This window comes from Eublepharis macularius, chromosome 1 (assembly GCF_028583425.1).
Source record: "Eublepharis macularius isolate TG4126 chromosome 1, MPM_Emac_v1.0, whole genome shotgun sequence".
Lineage (NCBI taxonomy): Eukaryota > Metazoa > Chordata > Lepidosauria > Squamata > Eublepharidae > Eublepharis > Eublepharis macularius.
The window spans coordinates 178,661,949-178,687,132 of NC_072790.1; the positions used below are offsets into that span (position 1 = coordinate 178,661,949).

Here is a 25,184-nt window from a genome sequence, read left to right on the forward strand (position 1 = left end):
GTAGAGGAGCACTGCTATCAGTAAAACAGATCTATGGAATGCAAAGAAACAAAATTCAAAACTTATCAAAAAAAGTACAGATTCATTACTGGATATTGGTCCACTTGTACAGATGCCTGGATTTGGGTCACAGTTATAAGGCTAATTTGTCTTAGCCCCACTAAACATTTGTACCACATGGAACCATTTATCATATTATATATCATAGCAAAGAAGATGAATAATTATCTCAGCTGAGCCAAGACAGAGAATACATGGCTGGGTGCTGCGTGACATGTAAGCCTTGAGTTCCAGCTGCAATGACAATTGGAGTTCGATAGGCAACACTAAGTCAATACAGAGAGAATGCTTGAGCAGTTCTTGGCTTCAGGTTCTTCAGCCCATGCCATATGGGATGTTGTGAGTGCAACAAGGCCAAAGAGAAAAACATTCCAAGAACTTGAAGTCCGTTATAAAGCCAACTAGAATTAATTGAGCAGCTTTACTGACCTCAATGGGATTTGGATCAGGCTTTAAAAGAAAGGGTAGGCAGCTTATTTTAAAAACATATTGATGACATCTTGCCTCACCCTGGATAAAGCAGGCATATTCCTCAGAGGTCTGAAGTCCAGCCCAGTTAGGTCAGCATGAAAATACTGGCTGATAAGTAAGAAGACTGTGTTACCCATAAAAGCACCTAACAGCTAGGGCTATAATTATACTTAATTCATATCAGTGGGCAGAGTCAGTGCAGGTAGTAATCTGTTTGTGAACACACGGAGCTCTCTTTTTTGTTGGTAGGGAAATCTGTGACCACATTCCTACTTAAGTTACATTTCTCCTTCAAACTTATGAGGAACTCTGTTGTTGCATCACTATTAGCTATTATGACAGTGGTTGTAAATGTGACTTACATCCATTTGTAAGCTTAATTACATGGCCTAATACCAATTATCTGTTCATACACCTCAAATTATATGCTTTGTTTTTTAAAAGAAATGATTTGAAAAACTCACTTTTAAAGGGTGAAATACTACCATGTTCTTGCAAAAACATTTAATATTGTTTTCTACCCTCGAAGAGAAAAATACAATTTTTGTATAGGAAAAGCAAATATTTAGAATCATAGAATCATGGAATCATAGAGTTGGAAGGGGCCATACAGACCATCTAGTCAAAGTGGGGGGAAGGTTTGACCCAGGAATGGGGACTTCTTCTTTGGATGGAGGTGCACTCCCCCTAAAGGAGCAGGTTCATAGCTTGTGGGTGCAGCTGGACCCAGGCCTCCTATAGGATAAATAGGTGGTAGTGGTGGCTAGAAGTGCCTTTCACAAGCTGTTGCCCAGGCATCAATACTGATGCTTAATGTGGAATGAAGTAGGGTTCCCCCCCCAACCCATGCATTATTGAAAATTCCTATGATGAGCCAGGCTTGGGGTCTATCCATCCCAGGGCACCTAACCTTTATGGCTTAAGAGTAAGGTTGCCAGGTCCCCATGCCCTCCTGGTGGAAGAGGGGACCCAGTATTCATTGGCATGGAGATCTTTATGCTTGCACAAAGTGTGCACCTGCTCCTGATGCCAATGTGATGATGTCACTTCTTGAAGTGATGCCATCACACTTTGCATGGGAACGCTCCCATGCTTTGCATGGGGTCAATTCTTTTAGAATTAGCCTGTTTGGGCTGCTGAAATTAGCCCATGCAAAAAGCTGGAGCACTCCATGTGAACAGTGATGATTTCACTTCAGGAAGTGATGTTATCATGTCCCAGTGGGAGCTTGCCCACCATGCTCTTTCCTGGGTTGCCTGTGGGTGGTGGGAGATTGCCTGCCAGCTTGCAACCTCCTGCCAATTGCCAGCAATTGTTGGGCAATGGGGTAAACCACTGGGAGATTGCACCTGGGAACCCTACCCAAGACCTAACTCTCCTGTACTGGTCTACTTGTCATGATATTAGTGAGCAGGTTTTTTTAAAAAAAGCAGCTTAGGAGGGAAGAGTTGTGTTTGGCCAGACATACTGGGAGCAAGCCAAGCTCAAAGGGTGCTACCCGTGCATCAGTGGCTTGTGTCAGTCCCTTGGGCAGAGAACTGGCCAGGCCTATCAAGCAAAATGGTCTGATGTGCCACTGTTGCATATGTGCATCTACCTCTTTCTACCCTTTCTGCCTTGGACCAGCTAAAACGAATTTCATATGTAGGACAAGATGGTGTCTTTCATCCCCTGTTATTAGTCTACAGAAGTTTGCAGTCACAGACAGATTATCTCTAAATATATAGGTTATAAAGTGGGCTGTAAATAATGTAAATAAAATAAAATAAATTCTAACTTGCATTGCTAGTAGTTATCAACACAACTGCCTTCCATTACTACTGACATTGGCAAAATGAACAGTGAGGGTGTGCACAATCATCTGGCACAAAAGTATTCCTTTGGCACCATAAAGAAAGTTGATGACTTTCTGTTGGGACCATCATAAACACGGCAGTTTTAGAAATGTAATCAGGACCTGAACCCTCAGACACCCCCTCCTTTTGTAGAAATAAATGAGAATGGGGGAATTCTGTAAAATATTAATTTATTCTGTCTTTCAATCAAAGACATTGATCAATTAACAGAACAAGGAAAAAAGTAATTAAGAAGACTAATATTTCCTCACTTCAGCAATGCCAGTCACTTAATTATACAGGTCCCATCAGACTATTAGGCAAACAAAGTTTTAATAGAAGTTTTATTAAACACTCAGTTGTAATCTTAATTAGGCAACAAAGCTGTGAACTATTAGAAAACCATTTGCTCTTTCCATATATGGGAATGGAAAGCTCTTGAGTAAAATAGGCCTACTGGGTTCAAGTAGCCTAGATGAAATGCATGTATTATGTGCCATCAAGTTGCTCTAGAAATAATAACCTCCAAAATGTTCTAATACTTATATCTTTTTGGACATTGTGTTTGTGTGTGTGGAGAGTGCCCTCAAGTCATAGCTGACTTATGGCAACCCCTAGTGTGGTTTTCATGGCAAGAGACTAACAGAGGTGGTTTGCCATTGGTCTCCTGTCCAATTACTAACCAAGGCCGACCCTGCTTAGCAGCCAAGATCTGACAAAAATGGGCTTGTCTGGGCTATCTAGGTCAGGGCAACTGATGGATTAAGTCACTTCTTTTAAACTGAAGGATGAAATTGTAGTTGCCTAACATCTATCATGGTATTCTTCTGGACCATCTTACTGGACTGGTACTGGAAGGCATTGTTTTGCAGTGGGTTTGGTCCAATCTTGAAGGTCGGTTTCAGGGTGTGGTGCTGGGGGCCTGCTGCTCTGCCTCTTAGCTTGCTGCCAATGAGGTTCCGCAAGATTCTAGATTCTCCCTCATGCTTTTCAACATCTATGTAAAGCCATTGTGAGAGTCATTTGGAGATTTAGGTTAAGTTGCCACCAATATGTAGGTGACGCTCAGCTCTATCTCATGCTTCCAGCATATTCTAGGGAGGCTGTGGAAACCATGAACAGGCGCCTAGAGGCAGCTTGGGGATGGAAGAGGGCTAATAAGCTGAAACTTAATTCTAACAGGACGGAGATGCAACTGGTGGGGGGAAGGTTTGACCCAGGAATGGGGACTTCTTCTTTGGATGGAGTTGCACTCCCCCTAAAGGAGCAGGTTCATAGCTTGTGGGTGCAGCTGGACCCAGGCCTCCTATAGGATAAATAGGTGGTAGCGGTGGCTAGAGGTGCCTTTCACAAGCTGTTGCCCAGGCATCAATACTGAAGTAGGGTCCCCGCCCCACAACCCACAAGTTCAACTCTGCTGGTTGATCTTTCCTGTCTTGCACTGGTGACTCAGAAATTATCTTCTGATGTCTCTTTAATGGTTGCAGATTAGGAAATATGTGATTATGGCTACCGGATGGGGAGGGATTCAATTGTTTGAAAATGTTTGATCTAAATAAAGCATTTAGCAACCATTTCTAAATCATTTGCTGTCAAATGAAAACTGTGCTAGTTTGTTGTTTCACCAGACTCCAGATTATTCCTCTTCCCAATTTATTAACACTGTGACTGATACAAATGCTTTGTGCCTCTTCTACTGATACCTTTCATCTGTGAAAAATACCCACTTATTCCTCCACTCCTTCTTGGAGTTTAACCAGCTTCCAGTCTATAAGAGGCCTACTCTTATCTTCTTATCCCACAATTGCTAAATTTTCTTTTCTTTCTCTTTGATAAGAGGAATTTTCTGCTCACTGTCCTTTTAAAATGTCAACAAGCATGTAGAAATTCTGCCTGTTCAATGTCCCCCCACCCTCTCTATTCTTCAGTTCTTTGGTGGAATAATCTTTTGTTATGTTGATGACCTGTAATGTCAGCTGATTTTTTAAAACGTTCTAAATTGTTAGGAGATAATAGTAAAACACCCTCCTTCCTACAGCTAGAGGGAGTTGGTGTAATTTATACATCAGAGATATTACATTCAACAAAAAAGGAGCTACATGCTAAAAGTCTCATGGGTACAACAGGTAGACTTAAATTCAGTGGATCAGTTCAACTGAATGAAAAAAAATTAAATGTGAAAAATTGGGAGCCCTTGAACACTGATGAACCCTAAAAGAAGAAGAAAACAGATAGTTTTGTACATCCCTGGTTAATAGAGCAATTGTTAGTTCCTGGAACTGTATTTTAGACAAAATCTAAAGAGGCTGCAGTCAAATAATGAATGAATGAAAAATAGAATTTTTCTTAAGTTACAAGCAGAAGAAAAGTGTATTACTCAGAGATGAAACTGACACGTCTTCATCATTCACATAAGTATAAAAGCAAAGAGCAGGCATTCTGTGCCCTTCCAAAGAAAAGGTGCTGCATGACATGAAATGCCGAGACATAAATTTAGAGAAATATGTGATGCCTTCACACAGGTAGGTCAAACTTTTCCCTCAAGCAGATAATTAGAGGCCTGGGGTGAGTAAATCTTATTAGCCTCTTTCCACCTCATCTGTTCTCACAAGTGTCTAGCAATAGATTCATCCTCCTTCATGATCATCCAACAGGAATGCTGAAGGTAGCTTTGCTTGTGCTGCATGAACTACAAGTGTGCCAATGACTGTCCACACTTTGGCTGATTTTTAAAAGAAATCATTAATGAGCTCTTCATTGATTTCAGCTTTAATGAAGTCAGCTGCCAAATGACTCCCGTATGTTTTAGGTGTTGGTTTCATGTGAAATCTGCAGATATCACATGTTAATGTCATTTGAACTGTTTGAGTTTTTTAATGCTCTTTCTATGATAATCATTTCAACATGTGGAAATCATATACCCCCATAGGAGGAGACTTTGAGTGTATCACTATTTAAATGAATTGTCAATTTGTGGTCCAACATATGAGTGGCAGTAAATGGTAATTGCTGCATGACATAGGCCATAGTGCCATGTAAGAACTTAAGGAATTTCTTGGAAATCCTACATCTGTTTATGGGTACATTGAAGTCCTCTGCTGATTGCTGCGAGTACAAGTGGGTAGCATGGTCAATATTAGAGACACAGTCCATGTTGGTAACCCTGGGTTAGATCCCACAATCTGCAGGTGCAACGACTGCCGATCTTTCCCACATTCCCCTTCCTTACCAGTCCTTTCCAATCCTGGGAAAAATTATTTCCATGGTTGTAGGACATGAGAAGTATAATACCCATGTGGGTTGGGAAACTACAATGGGGAGTTGGAAAGAGGGCAAAATCAACCTCTTGTCTCTGTTCACCAGAGCTGTTCTGATGAAATTTTTGTCCCCTCCTCCCCCAAATGCAGCCATCTGATCCCTGGAGCTAAGGAACCTGGAAATAACCTTTCTTGGGTTGCAAAAGGCTGTTGTGGGGTGGGGGGAGTGAGGAAGATTCACAACCACCTCTGTCTTGCACTAATAGGTCTCAGGATCCAGCCCTCTAGGTTCATGACGAGAGTTAATCAGTGGTTGATTTTTCTTATTTTATAACAATTCCTGGGGGACTGTGATGCATCCTGATCTGGGGTAGCCTGTCAAGTAATATGTCTTTTTCCATGTTTTGACTTACAGTCTTCATCCCAGAATGTGTTGGCAAAGCAACTGCTGCTAATTATTTTACTGGAACTTTGTGGAAGGATGATCAGAATTCCCCCAACTAGAATCTGCAATAAAATTAAATCTCCATATAAAAGAAACCACAGAAGGCTGAATTCAGTAGCACCAGTGGCTGACAGTAAGCTACTAAGTGCTTCCTTATCATTACCATTCTCTTAGACTAAGGTTCAGCAGTATTGATGAATGATAGGTAATGTATGAATATTAGTTCATCTCACTGAGGTGCAAGCTACAGATTTTTCTGCTCCCATTTTGCAGACTACCCTTTCCAAATATAACCACAAAGCAATATCACCACTTGCAATGTCACACCACACTGCCAATATTGCTCAGCTTAGAAAGCTTACAGGTATGCCATCTAAGAACTCCTTCTCTGTTCACTCATTTCCTTTGAAAACGCTCTTTCCCCCTTCTTTAAATCCCCTCCATACTTCTCCTTGTGGCCAGTCCTAGGTGGAAAATTCCCAGCGAGAAGCTTGGTTTTCTTTTACTTTCTCTCCTCTCATGTAACTCTTCATATGTATGTTCCTCTGAACACAACAGTTGCACTGTTCTTATGCTTGAGTACCATTTTAATTCCTGTACCTTTTTAATTCCTGTATCTCCCTCAATAAATTCTAAATCTTGCTTTGGAAAACATCTGGTTGTTTCATGGTTACTGGTATAGCCTATTAGAGGCACTTTGAGCTTGCCTGCCCACAATCCCAGTGAAAGATCCCTAGATCACATGATCTGCTTCCCTAATCGGCAAATGTGTCAGTTTTCCAAGCTAGCCAGGTTCTGGAAACAGGAAGAGGTTTCCCTCTGACACTGAGCTCAATTCCCTGAAATTGGTTCTGTTAACAACAACAATAGTAGTAGTAGTCACTGGGATCCAAAGTGGATTATATACTGCAAATGAATGCAATATAATCAATAGCTAGGACATTCACAGTGAAAATAAGTATGATCAATAGGTGGGACATTCAATGAAACCAGATACAATATTGTACGGTAGCTGCAAATTTGAAAACTAGCATAAAGCCAAACCTTTCTGAATTAAAGTATAAGTTATTGTCATGGCATCTTTAGCAACATTGAAGTACCCAGGAGGAGTGTATCTGCATTAGCAGGCAGTACCCAATAGCCTAGTCTATAGACCCTGTCCCTTACCAAGGTATCTCTTTAAGCTGAAGGGGAGTACATGTAGTAACATGGTCATGTTATGTCTCCCAAGTGGTAAATTCTCTCAAAGGGTTGAAGAGGGAGCTATAGGAACTGGAAGAGCACCTAGGTGATGCTACCCTCTCAAATCCATAGCTCAACCACATGCAGTGTTTGAGCCCACTTGATCTGGTTGCCGCTATAGAATATTACCTGTTACTGTCTTTGGGTCTCCTGTGGTTCTTTCCAGGCAGCTGTTGAGAAGCAAAGAGAGACCCCAATCACAGTGCAATGCAAACAATCTGCTGAGCCTACAGCATGACCTACAGCATGACCTACAGCTGCACTAACCTAGTGTGCATTTAGCTGCTGTGATGTTGGATTACTAACTGTCTTGCTCCAGGCTGGCTCCTCTATAACTGCAAGGTGTTTAACTGACAGTTGCTTAACCAGGACAATTCATATGCATGCAATGATAGGCACAGCTCTACCTGTGATCCTGCAGTCTGTCAGTGCAGTCTTTAAAAGTGCAGGAACATCAGAGCTAGCAAGCCCATTTACATTACTCGTTTTTACAACTCAGTTCTTGATGCTGCTTATTAAGCATTTGAACTATTTCACCGTGATGTCTTTGTTTTCATTGGGTCTGACAGAGAGGGATTCATTCCCACTCCCTGTGTATTACTCACCTCCCCACCTACAAAATGGGATTCACACTTGGAGGTGGCTGAAAAGATCCTTGCAGGTCTGCACAGTTGCACTATATCAAGGGGAAAGAGCAGGCTTCAACCCAAAAGCTGCATGATGCGAAGGGGAGATGGGAGAAAAGTGGCTGGGATGATTAGCAGCAGGCAGCAATAATGACATTCATGAATTGTGTGTTTTACTCTGACACGAAGTCCCTTTACATTTATTGAACTCTACTGCTGCTCTTTTGTCTTTGAGATAAATGTATATCTATTTCTTTAGCTTTGGAGTTTGTTCTTTAAAATTTTTAATTGCATACGTTTGCACAAACTGCTCCTTATTCAGTATGTGCCATCATAATACAAGGCACATCCCCCCTCCCCCAGCAATGTCATCATGAATTATAGAAGCCCTTGTATTTCTCATTGCCTTTACTTCATACCAAACCAATGGTACCTGACACAGAGTTCTAGGAAGAGGTCTCAGCAAGCTAATATTGCCACTCTTCCACTGGTGGAAGCGAGTGACAGAAAGCAAGCTTTGAATCAGCCCGGTATTTTCACCTTAATTTCTGTACACTGTCTTGCAAAAATTTGGAAATGTAACTTAACACACACTAAGAATAAACAATTACTACAGCAGTTTCACACATTCAGGTAATTAAGATAAAATGGAGGAGAATGATGTAAGCTGTTTCAGGTCCCCACTGGGGAGAAAAGCAGCATATAAAAGAAGCAAATAAGTAATTAGCAAAGTTATCATATGAAATTGGGAGGTCACACTAAAAGCTCACCTGAAATTAGCACTGCTTTGTATTCTTAAATAATAGCAGCCATATCTTAAAACTTATTTAGATAGCTACTCATTTTAACATCAAATGACTTAGTAATTCCGGGGAAAAACAGAATGGATGTGCTTACAGTGCCGTCCTCTGGGAATGAAGGAAGGAGAGGAATCTTTCATGACCCAAGACAAATTCCAAGCAGGAAAATCCAAAGTAAGTGGAGGAATATTTGTGGGAGATTCCAGCATGCTCAGACCTGTCAATACAATGAAAGGAATGTAACTGTAAAATATAAAAATAGTATATTTATATAAACAAGAGCACTTCAACAATGTGCATCAACCTTTCAAGAGATAATTAGTTGCTAGCGCCCTGTGAATGGAACAAAGAACATTTAGTTTAACAGTCATAGCAACTTCATAGTAATTAAGCAACCTTATCCAGTGATTCTAATCTAGAGATCCTGGCACACAACTGTGCACTTCAGGCTCATTGCTGCAAGCAAGTATCTCCCCAGATCTCTCTGTCAACAGATGATTAATGCTGTCAGCTCTGACAGTGTTGATCACCTATGGTGGGAAGGGCAAAAAGTTCTACAGCAATTAAAAATGTATGTCTGTTTTGTGGTAAACATAGTAAAAGAGCCTCATGTACCATTGATGCTGGTGATGTGCTTCCATACATGTGGGGCAGCAGTAGAATTAAGAACCTTGTGTAGATGCCTGTTTCCATTCTACTCCCCTGCTCCCCACCGCCACCCATGGATTCTAACTGGATTGGCATAATTATGCTTGAACAAAATGAGATCAGCTTTGAAAATGCAAACTGGACAACACAAATGTCTCATCAATCTTATATATGAAACAAGTAATAGGGTTGCCAACAACCTGGAGGAAAAAACCTAGAGGCGTAATGTGTGGAATCGGTAAGCTTTTCATGGCATGGAAGTAAATACCTCCATCTGGTAAATAACATTTAATTTAGCCTTTATTAAGAGGGTGGAGCATTTTTTTCTTCAGGAAACCCTAGAGCTATTTTTATCAAAGCAGGAGATCAGGGTCCCTTGGATGCTCTTTGATGGATTACTACAAAAGCCAGAAAGACTGCTTACTTCTTCAGGAAGGATTGCTCAAAGTAGGCTTTATTTGCTCATACCTTTCTGATTAGCTAATATCATTCATGTGACCAGTCCAAGAAACTAGTCTCACTCTAAATAAGTGTCTCTTGCCCTCAGAACATAGCCAAATATAATTGATTAAGAAAAGTCACAATATCATCACATTCTCTATATGGTCCCTGATTGACATCACTCTGTGCTGGAGAAAGCCCTAAGAACTGGGGCGGGGGGGGGGGGATGTGGGCAAAGCATTGGCAGATTACAGGAACAATTTCAGTGAACAGGTGTGAAGAAAATTCTCTCACAGGCAAGGGGTGTCTCCAAAGCATTTTGGAGCCACCTTGAACACTGATAAAAACACTGTAGTCCTCATTATTGTAACGTTGCCCATACGAATTAATTGCAACTGTATGAAAAGTTCACCATTGTGCCAACTTGAATGTGAGTACAAATTCATTAAATGGTAATAAAGCTAATTAATACCATTCAGTGATCATGTACATACCCCTTTAGGATAATCATCTCTGACAGAGAGTGATGAGGGGGATCCGTATTGTATGGTCAATTATTTTTATTTATTTAAAAAAATATTAGCCACCTTTATATTCATTGGCTCTCAAGGCAGCTTAAAACAGACATTAAAATACATTAAAAGCCCTCCATTTGTTAGCAGTCAGACCAACACTCATGTCGACAGAAGGCTTATGAACGGGACAATATCATAAGCCCCTCTCCTCATCTGTTTTAAACACAGAAACACTTCCTGGCAAGGCAAGAAATGGTTGCCAGCTCCCTGTCAGGAGATGGAAATTTACTGTCACATGAGTCACCAGGAGAGACTAGTTTTCAGCTCCACACCCCTGGAGATGTGCACAGAGCCTAAGACAATAGGGTCTTCCAGGAGTTCTGGAATTAATCAACACATCCTGCTGATCTTCTCCTTATTTACTCTCCCATTCTGAGAGCCAACCTACAAGAGAAGAATTACACGATGAGGAGCACATGAAAGGAGTCGCAATGTTAGCCAGGAAGCTGAGTTTTAAAAGAGATCGGAATGCTTTATCAATTTCCCCTCTCTACAGAACCAGGGAGATTGCTGCTCAGAGGGTTTATCAATTTCTTCTTTGCCTCCAGAAGGTTCTGTCAGTTTCACCTCCCCTTCTAAGAGGCGAAAAGGAAATAAACAAACCCTCTGAGCAGCCATTTCCATGGCTCTGTAGAAAGGGGAAATTGACAAAGCCTTTCGATCTCTTTTAAAACTCAGCTTCCCTGCTAACATTGCAACTCTTTTCACGTGCTTCTCCTCGTATAATTCATTTTTTGTAGCTTAGCTCTGAGCTATTCAGGGATGACTGATGACTGATGACTTTAGTTTCGCCCAGGAAAGCTTAATCAAAGCTTTATCGAAGATTTCCCAGGTCTTTGTCTCACTTGGAGACAGCCATTAAGTTATTGATTTGGGCAGAAAATGCAATCCTGCTCACAGCATAATTGGACCACCCTTCTGCCATAGTTATGTGCGTGCCTTCGGACATCTACCCCCAAACCCCGTCTGAGAGCCAAACTACAAGTGACGCCTTACACAGGTTGGACACTTGTCAGCTTCCCTCAAGTTTTGATGGGAAATGTAGGTGCCCTGGTTTTACCGCTTGGCTCTCCATTACAGCTGCAAGACCAGGATGCCTACATTTCCCATCAAAACTTGAGGGAAGCTGACAAGTGTCCAACCTGTGTAAGACGTCACTTGTAGTTTGGCTCTCTGATTTTTGTGCCATGAAGTACTGATTGCTCAACACTACTCTCTCATGGATGCCTCCTTGTCTTCTGGATTGGTAACTATCACCCAACCCTACAACTCTCTCCAATTTTCCTTCTTGTTTTTCTAGTTAGCTCTGTGTTTCTGCTGTGTCTGTTTGTGTGCAATTGATCTTTATTATTTTATAAATAAAACTCTTTTGGTTGAACATTTGCCTGTTTATTAAAAGAGTTCTCTAGAGGAAAGATCTCCTTGCATGCTAATTCCGCCAACTTGCAAGGAGACCCCTATTTGGATAACCAGTTTAAAATCACAATGTAAAACAATCAATAAATAGCAAATTAATTTAATGTAGTTTGAAATAAAATTGTCTTCAGCTGCACCTAGGCACAATTCCCTGGAGAGGCTGTGACATAATTGTGGGACTGCTACCGAAAGAACCCTATCTCATGCCCCCACCAGATGAACTTTTTTGGTTGACAGGACAGTCCGAAGGGCCTCTACCTGTGATTTTAACTCATCAGGAACATATGGAAGAAGACAGTCTTTCAGATATCTCAGTCGCAAGTCACATAAGGATTTAAAAGATAAAACTAAAATCTTGAATTGGGCTCTGGAGCAGATCAGTAGCTAGTGTAATTGCTGGAATAGCAAGGTCACATGTTACTGGTTGCTGAACCTGACAAGTAGTTTAGCAGCAGCATTCTGCACTAGCTGCAGCTTTTGAATGCTCTTCAAAGGTAACCTGAAGTAGAGCATATGGAAATCATCCAGCTGAGATGTTGGACCTGGCTCTCACCAAAAGGAAGAACTGGTTGATAAGATAAAAGTAGTGGGCACCCTGAGTAGTAGCGGAATTTAAGATCTTGGGGAAGGGAAAAGCTGAACGTAGCCAGACATATGAATTCTAGAAAAGCTAATTTTAACAAGTTCAACATTATTCTGGGTAGAATCCCATGTCCTGAAACTCCTGACTACTGCAAAGGTGCTCTGCCAACAGTAATCCCATCCAAGACTGGAGAGATTTCACATCAGTGGTCAACCTTTCGATTAATCTACAGGCCCTCTGTCTTGTCAGGATTAAGTTCAGTTTGTTCACCCTTTTCCACCCCATTACTGACTTCAAGCACCAGTTCAAAATATCAACATCATCTCTGGGATTAGGTGGGAAAGAAAGACACCACAACCAAAACATCCTTTTTTTTATTTAAAAAATATATTTTACTCATAGAATTAAAAGCCCAATAAAAGGGGCAGAAAGCAAAAATTAAAAAAGATAATAAAAAACTTACAATAAAAGGAAGAAAAGACGAAACTTAGAAATAAAAGAAAACAATAATACATATTTCATTTCCTTTCTTCTCTACAACACTTTTTTAACAAACATCATACTTAAAATTTAATCTCTCCAAAATTTTCTTTTCCACTACTGCCTTCCTTATATTTGTTTTTTCCCAGATTTATCTTCATAAAAATCAAAGCCACAAATCATCAAAACATTTTTCCTTGTTTCATGCAGAAAGTCAATAAGGGGATTCCAGTTAGCCCCCCAAGTAGACAACGTTTTATCTCTGATCAAAGCTGTAAGTTTAGCCATTTCTGCTAACTCTGTCATTTTCATAATCCAATCTTCAGTTTTACCCAGGGCTTTTTTTCTGGGAAAAGAGGTGGTGGAACTCTCTGTCTGGGGTCTGCGCCCCAGCCCCCAGACTTGCCAGGAGGGAGCAGTGGGAGGCAACTGGGAGGCAGTGGCCCTACCACCCCAGCCAGCAACCAGGTCCAGAGCCTGCCCACTCCAGGGGGAAGGAGCGAAAGGCCAACGCCTCAGAGGGCTGGAGGGAGCAGGGAGAGACCAGCCAGTCCCACCCTCCAGGGGGAAGAGAGGGGACTAAGCAGGCCAGAGGAAAAGGGCCAAGGCAGGGGGAATAGGGGCCCAGCAGCAGCCCAAACAGAGCCCTTACCAGCCAAGGAGGAGAAGCAGCCACTACAGCCCAGAGCCACACCCTGGCTAGAGGACAGCAGCCTGGCTCAGGAGTTGCTAGGAGCCAAACCCCTCCAGGTGGAGCTGCCACAGGCATTCTGGAGGAGGAGATGGATAGCCCTGCCCAGCATCAAGGAGCAGGCAGCCCAGAAGCTCCTTGTGAGCAAGGCCAGGCAAGCTCAGCAGCACAGAAGCTGGCTTGGGCAGCTCCTCATGAGCAAGGCCAAGGAGACCTCAGCTGGGGATGGCTCACACTCAACCCCACCCTGCCAGCAAGGCAAAGAAGCCTAGAAGGGATTAGTGATAGGTGGGAAACACCTGAGGGAAGGCACAGCTGGGCCAAGTCAGGAGAGGGAACAAGCCTGGAAGGAGGGCAGGGTGGAGAAAGGAAACACTATAAAAGCTGGCTGGGAAGAGCTCTGGGGCGGTGGGTGTGAGTGAGGAGTGATGGTGTGGAGAGCCGGAGCCGGAGCCGGAGCCGGAGCCGGAGCCGGAGCCGGAGCCGGAGCCGGAGCCGGAGCCGGAGCCGGAGCCGGAGCCGGAGCCGGAGCCGGAGCCGGAGCCGGAGCCGGAGCCGGAGCGGAGGCTTGGAGGAGAGTTCTGGGAGGAGGAGATGATGGAGGACACAGAGGGTAAGCAGACCAGGTTGAGCAGGCCAGCGAGTGGATTGAGAGGGTCCTGCAGCATCCCTGGTGCCCCTCTGATGTCTGGGCTGGCCCAGCTGGCACCCTGCCCAGCGGCGGCAGCGACAAGCCCTGACACTCTCTATTATCACATGTGCACATGCGAAGTGCATGCGTGCTCCCAGAAATGTGTGATGACATCACTTCTGGAAGTGATTTCCACGTGCTATGAGATAAATATTAGTTTACTAACATTTATCTCATCGTAATGCATTGTGCTGGGTTCCGGGAAGCAGCGTCACTTCTGGGTAATTTTGCTCACTGTTGGTGGGAATGTCCCTTGATATCTTGATTTTGGTCAGAAATACTAAATATTATTAAGGAAATAACAGGGTACAGTGTCCCTATGTAATCTTCTTGGGACTGTGGGATCAGACATCAATCCCAAATGTTAGAAGAGACCTTATCAACTCTCTCCTGGTGGCAGCTAGGAGTGCAATAGCAACCAAATGGAAAGACCAATCTCCACCTACTACAGAACTTTGGTTTACAAAAATCTGGAACCATTTGATAACGGAAAAAATAACTGACAATCTACATCAGACGGAATATCAATCTTCGGGATCAAACTTCTGGGAAAAATGGATCCCATTTTACGACTACATAGAAGCAGGAGATCTGCAACCTCTCTCTTCACACCACTCATTGTTGATGTATTAAAGTTGAAGCACTGTGTTAATATTTGTAAATGCAATGTATTATATTGGTTTGTTGTTTGATTATTGTTACAGTTCTAAAATTGAATAATTTTTTTTTAAAAAAGAATGCAGAATGAACTCAAAGCAGCACAAACACACCACACACCCACTCCCCCAATGAAAATAAAACAGAATGAACTCAAAGCAGCACACACATACACAGAAACCCCTGAATGGAATGAAAGCAGAATGAACTCAAAGCAGTTTAACCTCCTCTGGAGAGCCAGCCCCAGCAGCTCTGCTTGCGCTCTCTCTCTCTCTCTCTCTCTCTCTCTCACACACACACACACACACACACACACACACACACACACACACACACACACACAACACACAACACACACACACACACACTCTCTCTCTCTCTCTCACTCACTGAGGAATGAAAAAAAAGCAGAATGAACTCAAAGCAGCTTAACCTCCTCTGCAGAGCCCGCAGGGCTGAAGGAATCACGTGAGCAGATTCTTGAGCTGCCAGAACACCATTCTGGAGTGTTCCCCCTCAAAAGAAGCCCTGTGAACCAGGCATGTGATAAAGGCTGAAATACGTGGATTTTCTTCATCCTGTTCCTTTATTGTTCCACAGGCTCATGTGGCCTCATATTCCCCTCCTCCTGAATTCTAGATTAACTGGAGGCTTCTTCAGATGTTTAAAGGGAATAGAATGATTATGAATGATGCCTGGCAAGGTCGTGATGGGAAGCTCTGCTCCTGATCTATGTATACTCAAGTGTATGTATACAAACAGTTTATATACATGCAGATGTAGGCACATATGATTCTCTCAGCGTGCTTTGCTTTTCTGATTGTGCAGACAGCTGTACACATTTCACTGTCATATACACAACTTAATGCATACATTCCAGTGAATAAGTCAGGGCAGAGATTTCTATCACAATCCTATTTCTTCCTCAACACACACGTATATTTATTTGACACCCTTTGAATGTCTGAAGAGGGCTTCAGAGAATTTGAAGAGAGCTTAGGGGAATTTTTAAATTAAATCTGGAACTGAAACATGTGTACTTTGCCATACTTTATTTCTATCATCACTCCCTTTCTATATCACCAGTGTGTACATGTTTTGATAAAATACAATATAAAAGCAATCTTGATATGATTGACTCTACAATTAGACCAAGGAAGTTTCTTTTGACAGTATTTTTATCAAGGCATACCTATGTTCCTGTGTGTTGATAAAATACAGCATAAAAATAATCATATGACATCCACATACATCACAGCAGTTACAAAAACCAGCGTAATTCTGTCTCTCTTCCTCTGTCTCATGTGCATGAGCACACACACACACACTGAACAAATATTTAGCAAAGAATACAAGTATCAGTAGAAATCTCTGTCATACTAATCACTTACAAACCAGGTACACATACAAACAATTCATAGGATACAATATTTTGGTGACTGAAAAGATCCCCATTCCTGATCAAAGACAGTAAAGCCCAAAGTATAAACTGCTTCTCAGATATATTAACTTTTATACACAGCTTTCCCTCGTACTGAAATTGAAGATCCTTGGTGTAAAGTGTGACCTTAGAGTATTTCTCACTTGTTACATTATTTTTAGCCTTTGGAGAACTATCCCATACAGCAGGTACTTTCACACCCTGCTGCATTTCAGTGGCAGAAATAAGAATGTTCGATAGGAGCCTTCAGGGATTATCCTTTCTCTCATGACCCCATGTTGGCTGTGATGGTCTATTTTCATCTATATCCACTCTAAACACCTGCCAGACCAGCATGATTCAGAAAGTGTGAGATTGGCTCTTCTGCTGCTCTGATCAGGAAGGCAAGCAAACTCAACAGAAATCTAGAGGCATGACAAACCAGCCATGTCATGGACATCTTTAATGCTTAGCTTCTAAGTCATGAAAATTTCTGTTCCATATCTTAATTTTTTCCTCTGTAGGCATAAGATCTATGGCTTCCAAAGCTAAATTGCTATTGTTTGGTGTGGTAAAATGGATCTCTTAAGCACCTTGTTCTACCAGGAGGATTACAGAATCTCCTCAGCAGACCCTGGTCTCAAGTCCCTAGACCTCATGGAGGAGTTCACCTCTCCAGCTTTATTCCCCCCACCCCCAGCACTACAATTCCTTTTCACTTCAACCAGCAGATCAAGAGTTCAAGATATATCTGTCTGGTGACCTGTAGCCAGACCCCTTCTTCCTATCTCTTAGGACATTTTCTTTCTAATTCAAAATTACTCTTTGATTCCAAACTACCTTGGAGATAGAGGGAAACTTTGTAAATCTCACTTGTTAGAGTTCTTCAGAGCAAAGTAGGCATCTCTCTGCCTTTCTTTTGCACCTTGGTAAGCATGAGCTGAGTTAGGCTTTGTGAGGTGCAGAGATCACCACCAGGCTAGTTTTAGAAAAAGAAAAATGTAACTTACTTCTATAAGCAATCATTGATTATGAAAAAAGGCATGTAGCTGAACAAAAATTGACTAGATCTGAGCAGAGGGAAATAGTGTACAATGACTCCCTGCAAAATTAAGGTACCCTCGGCAATAGGGATGTGCAATTTGATTTGGAATTTGGATTAAGTACTGAATTTCAGCCAATTCAGTAAAATCTGAGTATTCTGAATCATAAACTAAGAATCCTGAATTTTTACCGAATTTTCAGGAAAAAAATGGTAACATTTGGCCATTGTTTTCTATTGGAAAATCACTCTGGGAGCTATCTGGTAGGTTGAAGAGGTCATTTTTCAACCAAACTTCACCAAATTTGGAGGGAGCCTACTCCTGACTGTCCTCTAAATATTCCCCAAGTTTTATGAAGATTGGACCCCGAGGACCAATTATTGGCCCCTCCAAAGAAGGTACCTCCCACTCTCCATTATTCCCTATGACGAAAATATCTGGAAGATATTTGGGGGCTGGAGGTAGCATTTTTCATGAAAACTCCACTATTGACTCTCCTAGAAAGATGCCAAAGGTTTCAGGAACATTGGACCCCGGGGACAATTCTATGAGCCCCTGAACAAGGTGTTTCCAGCCACTCTATTGTTTCCTATGGGGGGAAAGTCAAAGCTGACTCCCATTACTATGGGAAGAGATGGTCCCTCAAGTATGCTGATCCCAGTCCATTTAGGGCTTTATAGGTTAATACCAAAACCTTGAACCTGATCTGGAACTTCATGGGCAGCCAGTGTAGCTGCTGCAGCACTGGAGTTACATGTGTCCTGAAAGGCACACCCATCAGGACATGGGCAGCAGTGTTCTGGACCTGCTGTAATTTCTGGGTCAGACTCAAGGGAAGCCCTGCATAGAGCAAGTTACAGTAATCCAATATGGAGATGACCATTGCATGGATCACTGTTTTCAGGTCATGGGTTGAGAGATAGGGAGCAAGTTGCCTGGCCTGCCAAAGATGGAAAAATGCAGACTGGGCAACTGCTGCAACCTGGGCCACCATTGATAAAGAGGAGTCCAGCATCACACCAAGACTTCTGACCAGTGAAACGGGCACAAGTGGTGCCCCATTGAAGGCCAGAAGCTGGATCCCCCCCCTCCAACATCCCATGGCTCAAGTACAGGACCACCGTCTTTATGAGATTCAGCTTCAGACTGCTCTGCTTCACCCAACCAGACACAGCATCCAAAGCTCTAATCAGGGCTTCTGGAGCCGAGCCAGACCAGCCGTCCAACAGCAGATACAACTGGGTGTCATCAGCGTACTGGTGACAGCCCAGTCCGAAACTCCGTACCAGCTAGGCAAGGGGGCGCATATACAGATTGAACCACAATGGGGAATCGCCCCTTGGGGGACACCACGTACCAATGGTTGGCATGCAGACACCCTTTCCCCTAGCACCACCCTCTGTCCCTGACCATGGAGAAAAGCTCATAAAATTTGTCCCCGTGGTCCAATCTTCATGAAACTTGGGGGTCTTTATAGGACAGTCAGGAGTATGTTCCCTCCAAATTTGGTGAAGTTTGGTTGAAATATGTCTGCTCCAGCCCACTGGGTAGTGCCCAGAGTGATTTTCTCATAGAATACAATAGCCTATTTTTTCAGAAATACCTGAACTGAATTTAATAATAATAACAACAACAACAACAACAACAACAACAACATTTGATTTATATACTATCCTTCAGGACAACTTAATGCCCACTCAAAGCAGTTTACAAAATATGTTATCATTATCCCCACAACAAAACGCCCTGTGAGGTGGGTGGGGCTGAGAGCTCCAGAGAGCTGAGACTAGCCCAAGGTCACTCAGCTGGCTTCAAGTGGAGGAGTGGGGAATCAAACCTGGCTCTCCAGATTACAGTCCCGTGCTCATAACCACTACACCAAACTGGCTCTCAATCAATTCGGAATTCAGGGAATTTTGAATTTTTCCCTCAGATTATGTTAAAAAAAATCAAATTTACCTAATTTTTTTTTCATGCACATCTCTACTGGGCAATTTCTTGTATTTCTAATAGAATCACAGGATGGAAGAGTGGAGCAAAACCTGGAGTGGGCTTTTCTAGAGGATGGAAAGAATGCACTCTATTCAAGCATGGTATTAATAAAAGAATAAAAGAATCCTGAGTCCTGGCCTAAGCAATTCAAGTCTCTGATACAGAGAATCATTTCTGATAGTTTTGGTATAATAGATTGTTACCCCTCAGGAATTACAGCGGAGGAGAACTTGCTGGCAGGGCATAGAATTGTGTGTTTATTTATTTGCATTTTTTATCCTGCTCTTCTCCCAAAGGCACTAAGGGCAGTACATCTCTTGCCTTCATTTTGGGGGTGGGGGAAGAGTGCAAAATCATTTTATTTTGGCAACAAAAATTAGAAGAGCAAACTTTGGGATTAAGCACAGCTTAACAAACCTGTGGGAGCATAAACACATGGCCCTGCAGACAGGACCACTGCCGCAGGCAGCCAGCTGCAAAAAGAGGCTTGGCTCAATGCTCAATTGTATAAAATACTTCAAAAGAAAGTAGCCCAGAGAAGGGAGAAAGGCCCTCATGCACAAGGAACATGGTAAGATCAGAACTCTAGAGGCAAAATTTCAATGTTCTGCAGTTTTACAACCAATGTTCGTGCAGGATGGAAACTTCTCAGACAGGCAAAATACTGTATGATAAGGAACTCTAGAAACGCAAGCCAAAATGGAGAATGTGGGCAAAGAGAACATGGGTTGCCTTTCAGCCTCATACACAAATCCAGGGGAGACCAGTACTCAGGAGCAGGGCATTCTTGCTGTGTCAAAGTTATTCTTCCTTTCATTGTCTGCTAGAAGATGTGGGTGAGGTTGGAAGAAAAAGTGTGCAAAAAGTTCTATAGATGAATGCTATACTACAACATTAATTACATTAATGGGAAATGATAACCAATTAGGAAAATACTGAGATTGGTCCCTCTGACTTGCTGTTCACTGCATTTAGCAACAGAATATTAGCATGGATTTTTTATGTATCTTTTTAGCCAGAGGCACTGGGCAGGAGGATGATTTTTAGATAGAGGAAGACAAAGCTCATCCTGGGATATGCTTGGAGAAAATGCTACTTCCACTAGTGAAGCTCTCTGCAAGGTAGTTAGAATATGGACATCCAAGCAGGCTTTCAGTTGTCCCTTGACTAAGTGACCGTAAGAACTCTAAATCTTCTAAGGATACCCATGGTGCTATATAGAGATGGCAGGGAAAATAGGCTCATTTTAGACATATCCAAGCCTTAATCTGAACTACACAGCAGGAAGGAATCTCTAGCACCAGCTTTCTATACATCAGCCTCCTCTTGCCTCCATTTTATTGTCACAACAACCCTATAAAATCGGTTAGACAGGAAGAGAATCAGGTCCCCTAGTGTTTCATGGCAAGTGCAGAAATGCTTTTGTGGTGTATTAGAAAGAAATCAGGAGAAAACCAAAAAGGGGTTTTTACGTGAAAGATCTGTGTTCTCTTATTGCACATTATACTGACACAGGAGAAGGAGACAGTGCCGACTTTAGAAAAGAGATGTGTTGGAGTTGTGCTAAGGGGCTGAAGGAGCTTCTGGTAATGACTAGTTAAGCTGCTTGGCTGTCACAAAGGTGCTGTGCATTTAGAAAATACAAAAATATTCTTGAACACTGCTTTTAACAACTACAAAACCAGTCTTTCAGTTCAGTTATGGTGTGTCTGTGATGTGTTTTTTGATGACTGCTGTAAAGTTACAAGAGCATGATCAGCTAATATGTTTGGTTCTACAGCAACTGAAGAGGTCTATGCAAATATGTTCCTGAGACATACTAATTTGTAGAGGAACTTTGGACCTATATTCCGAGCTCAGCAACAAAATATGAAATAATAATGGAATGCATTTTGGACTTCTTTTTGTAGAGTGCCTGCCAGTAGCCTCCAGAAACCAAAACTTATGTCTACATAAGTATCCAGGTCACAGTACATGTCTTTCAGGAAGGCCTGGCATGTCTCCTTTTAGTGATTAACCGCTGGGTGAACCTCGTGCTAGAATTGTGCCACATTATAATGTTAATCTGGCTTCTCTTTTTCTCTTTCCTTGTGCAGTGCTGTTAAAGCAACCTTGAAGTTCTATGTTTCGTTGGTGTATCCTGCAGCTTCATCTCAAAGTATTTCTTAGGGTAATTGGCCTTACTACAGGGAGTGAAGATTATATCAGAGGACAAAAAACTCTTCCCAATTAACTTATCTTGAGTGAAAAATACTGAATAAAAGGTTTGCACATAGCTACAAAGTGAGACACCACAATGAATTAGTGATTCCATGTGAGATGGGAAGCATAGATTAGGAAGATGAAAGGTTTGTTTCCTTTAAGATTGTAGTGAACATTTTTGCTCCCTGTAAAATGAATCCTTATGTTTTAGCAATATTTAGCTTCTCTCAGCAAAAGGGTACAAAACTGTTAGCTAGAACATTGAGCGTTGTGGGGAGGAAAGAGGGAATAGGCTCCTATTGCTGTGCAGCTGAACTTCTGAGTTTGGGGATTCAGATCGATTAGGCATCTCACTGAAAGTAACGTGGTACAGAAGAATGGCATCTGCTTTGGTACGTATACTAGAATACACATCCAAACATGTTACAGTTCTATCACTGTACTTAGTCTCAACAGGATGTGGACTTGGATGCACACCCCAATGGAAAGGAACATTTGCCAGCTGTCTTTATCATAGGGTTTCATCTGCCCTGACTTGGATAGCCCAAGCAAGCCTGGTCTTATCAAATCTTGAAAGTTAAGCAGGGCTGGGTAATGCTGGGTAAAAGTTTTGGAGTCTGCATCGATGGCAAAACCCTGCTTAACTTTCAAGATTTGATAAGACCAGGCTTGCTTGATCAGAGAAAAGACATTATCTACATTTTGGGTTGAATGGAAACCGTTTATAGACTTTTTTCATGAAATGGATAACAATGACTTGATATGAACAATTGAAAAAGAGGGCTCTTATGTTTAACATAGAATAAGTGAGACTTTGAAAATATGTATTTGTTGCGGAGAAAATTGGAACTCAATTTGTAGTTTAGTTTTAGTCTTTTTCTTATCCTTTTAAATTGTATTTTTCCTTTATTATTGCTAGTTATTTGTTATTCTATGTTTATATGTATTGTATTTTATGTTTATATATATATATATATTGTTAGTGTGTTTTTTAAAGAATGTTTTGGGTTTTTTATCTTTTATGTTTACTGCTTTTATGTTTACTGTTTATAGCTTAAATAAAAACTCTGAAAGTGAAACTTAAGCAGAGTTGGCCTTGGTTAGTAATTGGATGGGAGACCTCCAAAGAAGACCAGGGTTGCAATGCAGAGGCAGGCAATGGCAAACTACCTCTTTTAGCCTCTTGCCTTGAAAACCCCCTCAGAGGTCACCATAAGTCAACTGTGATGGAACTTTCCACTACCAACAATTTTCCTCTACACTGCACCCCAGCCCCAGCCCCAGCCCCAAGCAGCAGCAGACTGGGAAAAGAGTGACTGTGAACAGGCATGAAAAATGCACTAAGGGAGTTTTAAATGATGCTTTCCAATGGCAATTTTCACCACAGAAATCAAATCTCTTGAAGTTACAGCACAACTCTCAGCCCTCATCATTTAAAACAATTACGACAGGCCTGCAACAAGCCAATTAAGAAAAACTCTCTATTTTTAAAAATGAAGCTATTTAAAAAAATTAAATGAAAAATCATTTTCCAGCCATTTGGGGGAAATGCTTTGTTTTTTAATCACACTGAAGATACAGTGTCTAAAGTCAAAATATATTGAAGAATTTTAACCATAGTTGGACCATACCAACTACTGAGTCCCTGAACCAAAGTGCTTCATCACTTTCCTACAGCCACACAAACCTTTTAAATAAATGGATGAGTTAACAACTGGAGGCTGGCAGCTCCATTTTTAGTAACCAGAAGTTTGGCAGGGTGCAATAAACCATAGGGAAGAAGAATGTTGAAGCTTTTCCAAGTTTCTAATTTAAATTCTTCATTTACAGCCATAGCCATTTTTGACATTCTGGCTAAAGGAAAAAACATTTAGATACTCAAAGGTTAATACTGTGAACCGGAGCAGAACACGTTTTATTGTAGTGTAATGCAAGCTCAGATGACACAATATTACAGGAGCCATGAAATTCATTCAGCCCAAACCTGTAGCCTGAGGCACTTCATTTTATGAATTAACTTTTAAGGTACCCTTAACCCTTGCCCCATGTCTACTTTTAGAATGTATACAAGAACTATCTGCACTTCCTGGGTTTCACGGAGGATAACTGTTCTGGAAATACCTCAACAATAATTCTGTGGTGTCTCTGACAGATATGAATAAATTTCCCCATCTCATATAGTTCAGAGTCTTGCCTGTCCCCAGTACAGACAGGCTGAAAGGAAACAAGGCCAGGGCAGTAAAGCAAGCTGAGCTGATCCAAGCAGCCTCCTCTGTGAGGCTCTGTACTCAAAACATGCAGGAGTTATACCTCAAATTTTAAACAGCCAAAAAATCCAAAAGTGACATTACGCATATTGAAATCAATGCATGAGAAGGGGAAGTGAGCATGAGTATGCTGGCCTTGTCTCCTACCTGTGTGCAATCACAGTTCACAAGCACAGAAGCCACGTGTGTTCACAAAGGTTCTCTAGTCTGGGAATGTTTTGTTTAACATTTCCAGTAATGGAGATGGAGCCTACATGCGCACACTTTGTATATGTATAAACATTCAGCTCATCAGCCAGAACTTGTACGTAAGTAGTTGGTAAGATCAGTGTGCTCAAGCCTGCTCCCACTCTACATATATTGAGAGGCATTCACCTTTTTTGCTGCTGCATCACACTGACTGCTCATATTTAGCTTCTATACCCAAGATCTTGTTCATACACATTGCAACCCAGAAGTGTATCCCTCATCCAGTATGTATGCTTTGCATTCTTGTTGCCCAGGTGGAAAACCTGCGACTTATGTATGTTAAATCACATTTTATTCAAATCTGCCCACCTTCCCAGAGTGTTCAGTCTCACTGAATTCTATCTCTGTCTTCAAAGGTGTTTGCCATTCCTCCCATTTTGGTGTCATCTGCAGATTTAATGAGGAATCCCTTCACACCCTCATCCAGATCATTTATAAAAAATTTAAAAATCACTGGGCCCAGAACCAAGCCCTGTGGCACTTCATTGGACATCTCCTCCAATCAGATGTGATGTCATTGACAAATACTCTTTGGGTGCGGTTATCCAGCTAGTTCCCTATCCATCTAACCATCCTAGAATCCAGTCCACGGTCCATCAGCTTACCCATCAGAACATCATGAGGAACTTTGTCAAAAGCTTTACTGAAATTTAGATAAACTACATCAACACGATTCCTGCAATTCAGTAAACCTGTCACTCAGTTATAGGATACGAGGTTGGTCTGGCAGGGCCTGTTGGGGACAAATCCATCCTGACTTCCCTATATCACCATGTTGTCCACCAGATGCTTGCAGACTGACACCTTTAATATCTGTCCTAGTATCTTCCCTGGGTTAGAGGTCAGGCTTACTAGCCTGTAGTTCTGAGGATTGTCCTTATTCCCTTTCTTGAAGACTGGGATAACATTTGCCTTCCTCTATTCTTCTAGCACATCACCTGTCCTCTAAGAGGTCAGGAAGATGATTGACCAAGGGTCTGCAAGCCCTTTGAAAGTTCTTTAAACACTCTTCGGTGACTCCATCTGGCCAAGGGATTTGTACACATCCAGTGCAGCAATGTGCTTCTCCACAACTTCTCTGCCCATGTCAACC

At 41.9% G+C, this 25,184-nt stretch overlaps 1 protein-coding gene across 1 annotated transcript in view; it reads right to left on the reverse strand.

The window, feature by feature from the left end:
* ALK (ALK receptor tyrosine kinase) overlaps window positions 1–25,184 on the reverse strand; it is a 941,973-nt gene that overhangs the window by 657,148 nt on the left and 259,641 nt on the right. The window contains 1 exon segment of the mRNA XM_054982048.1: window positions 8,834–8,953. Within this exon segment, the coding sequence (XP_054838023.1) occupies window positions 8,834–8,953 (120 nt within the window).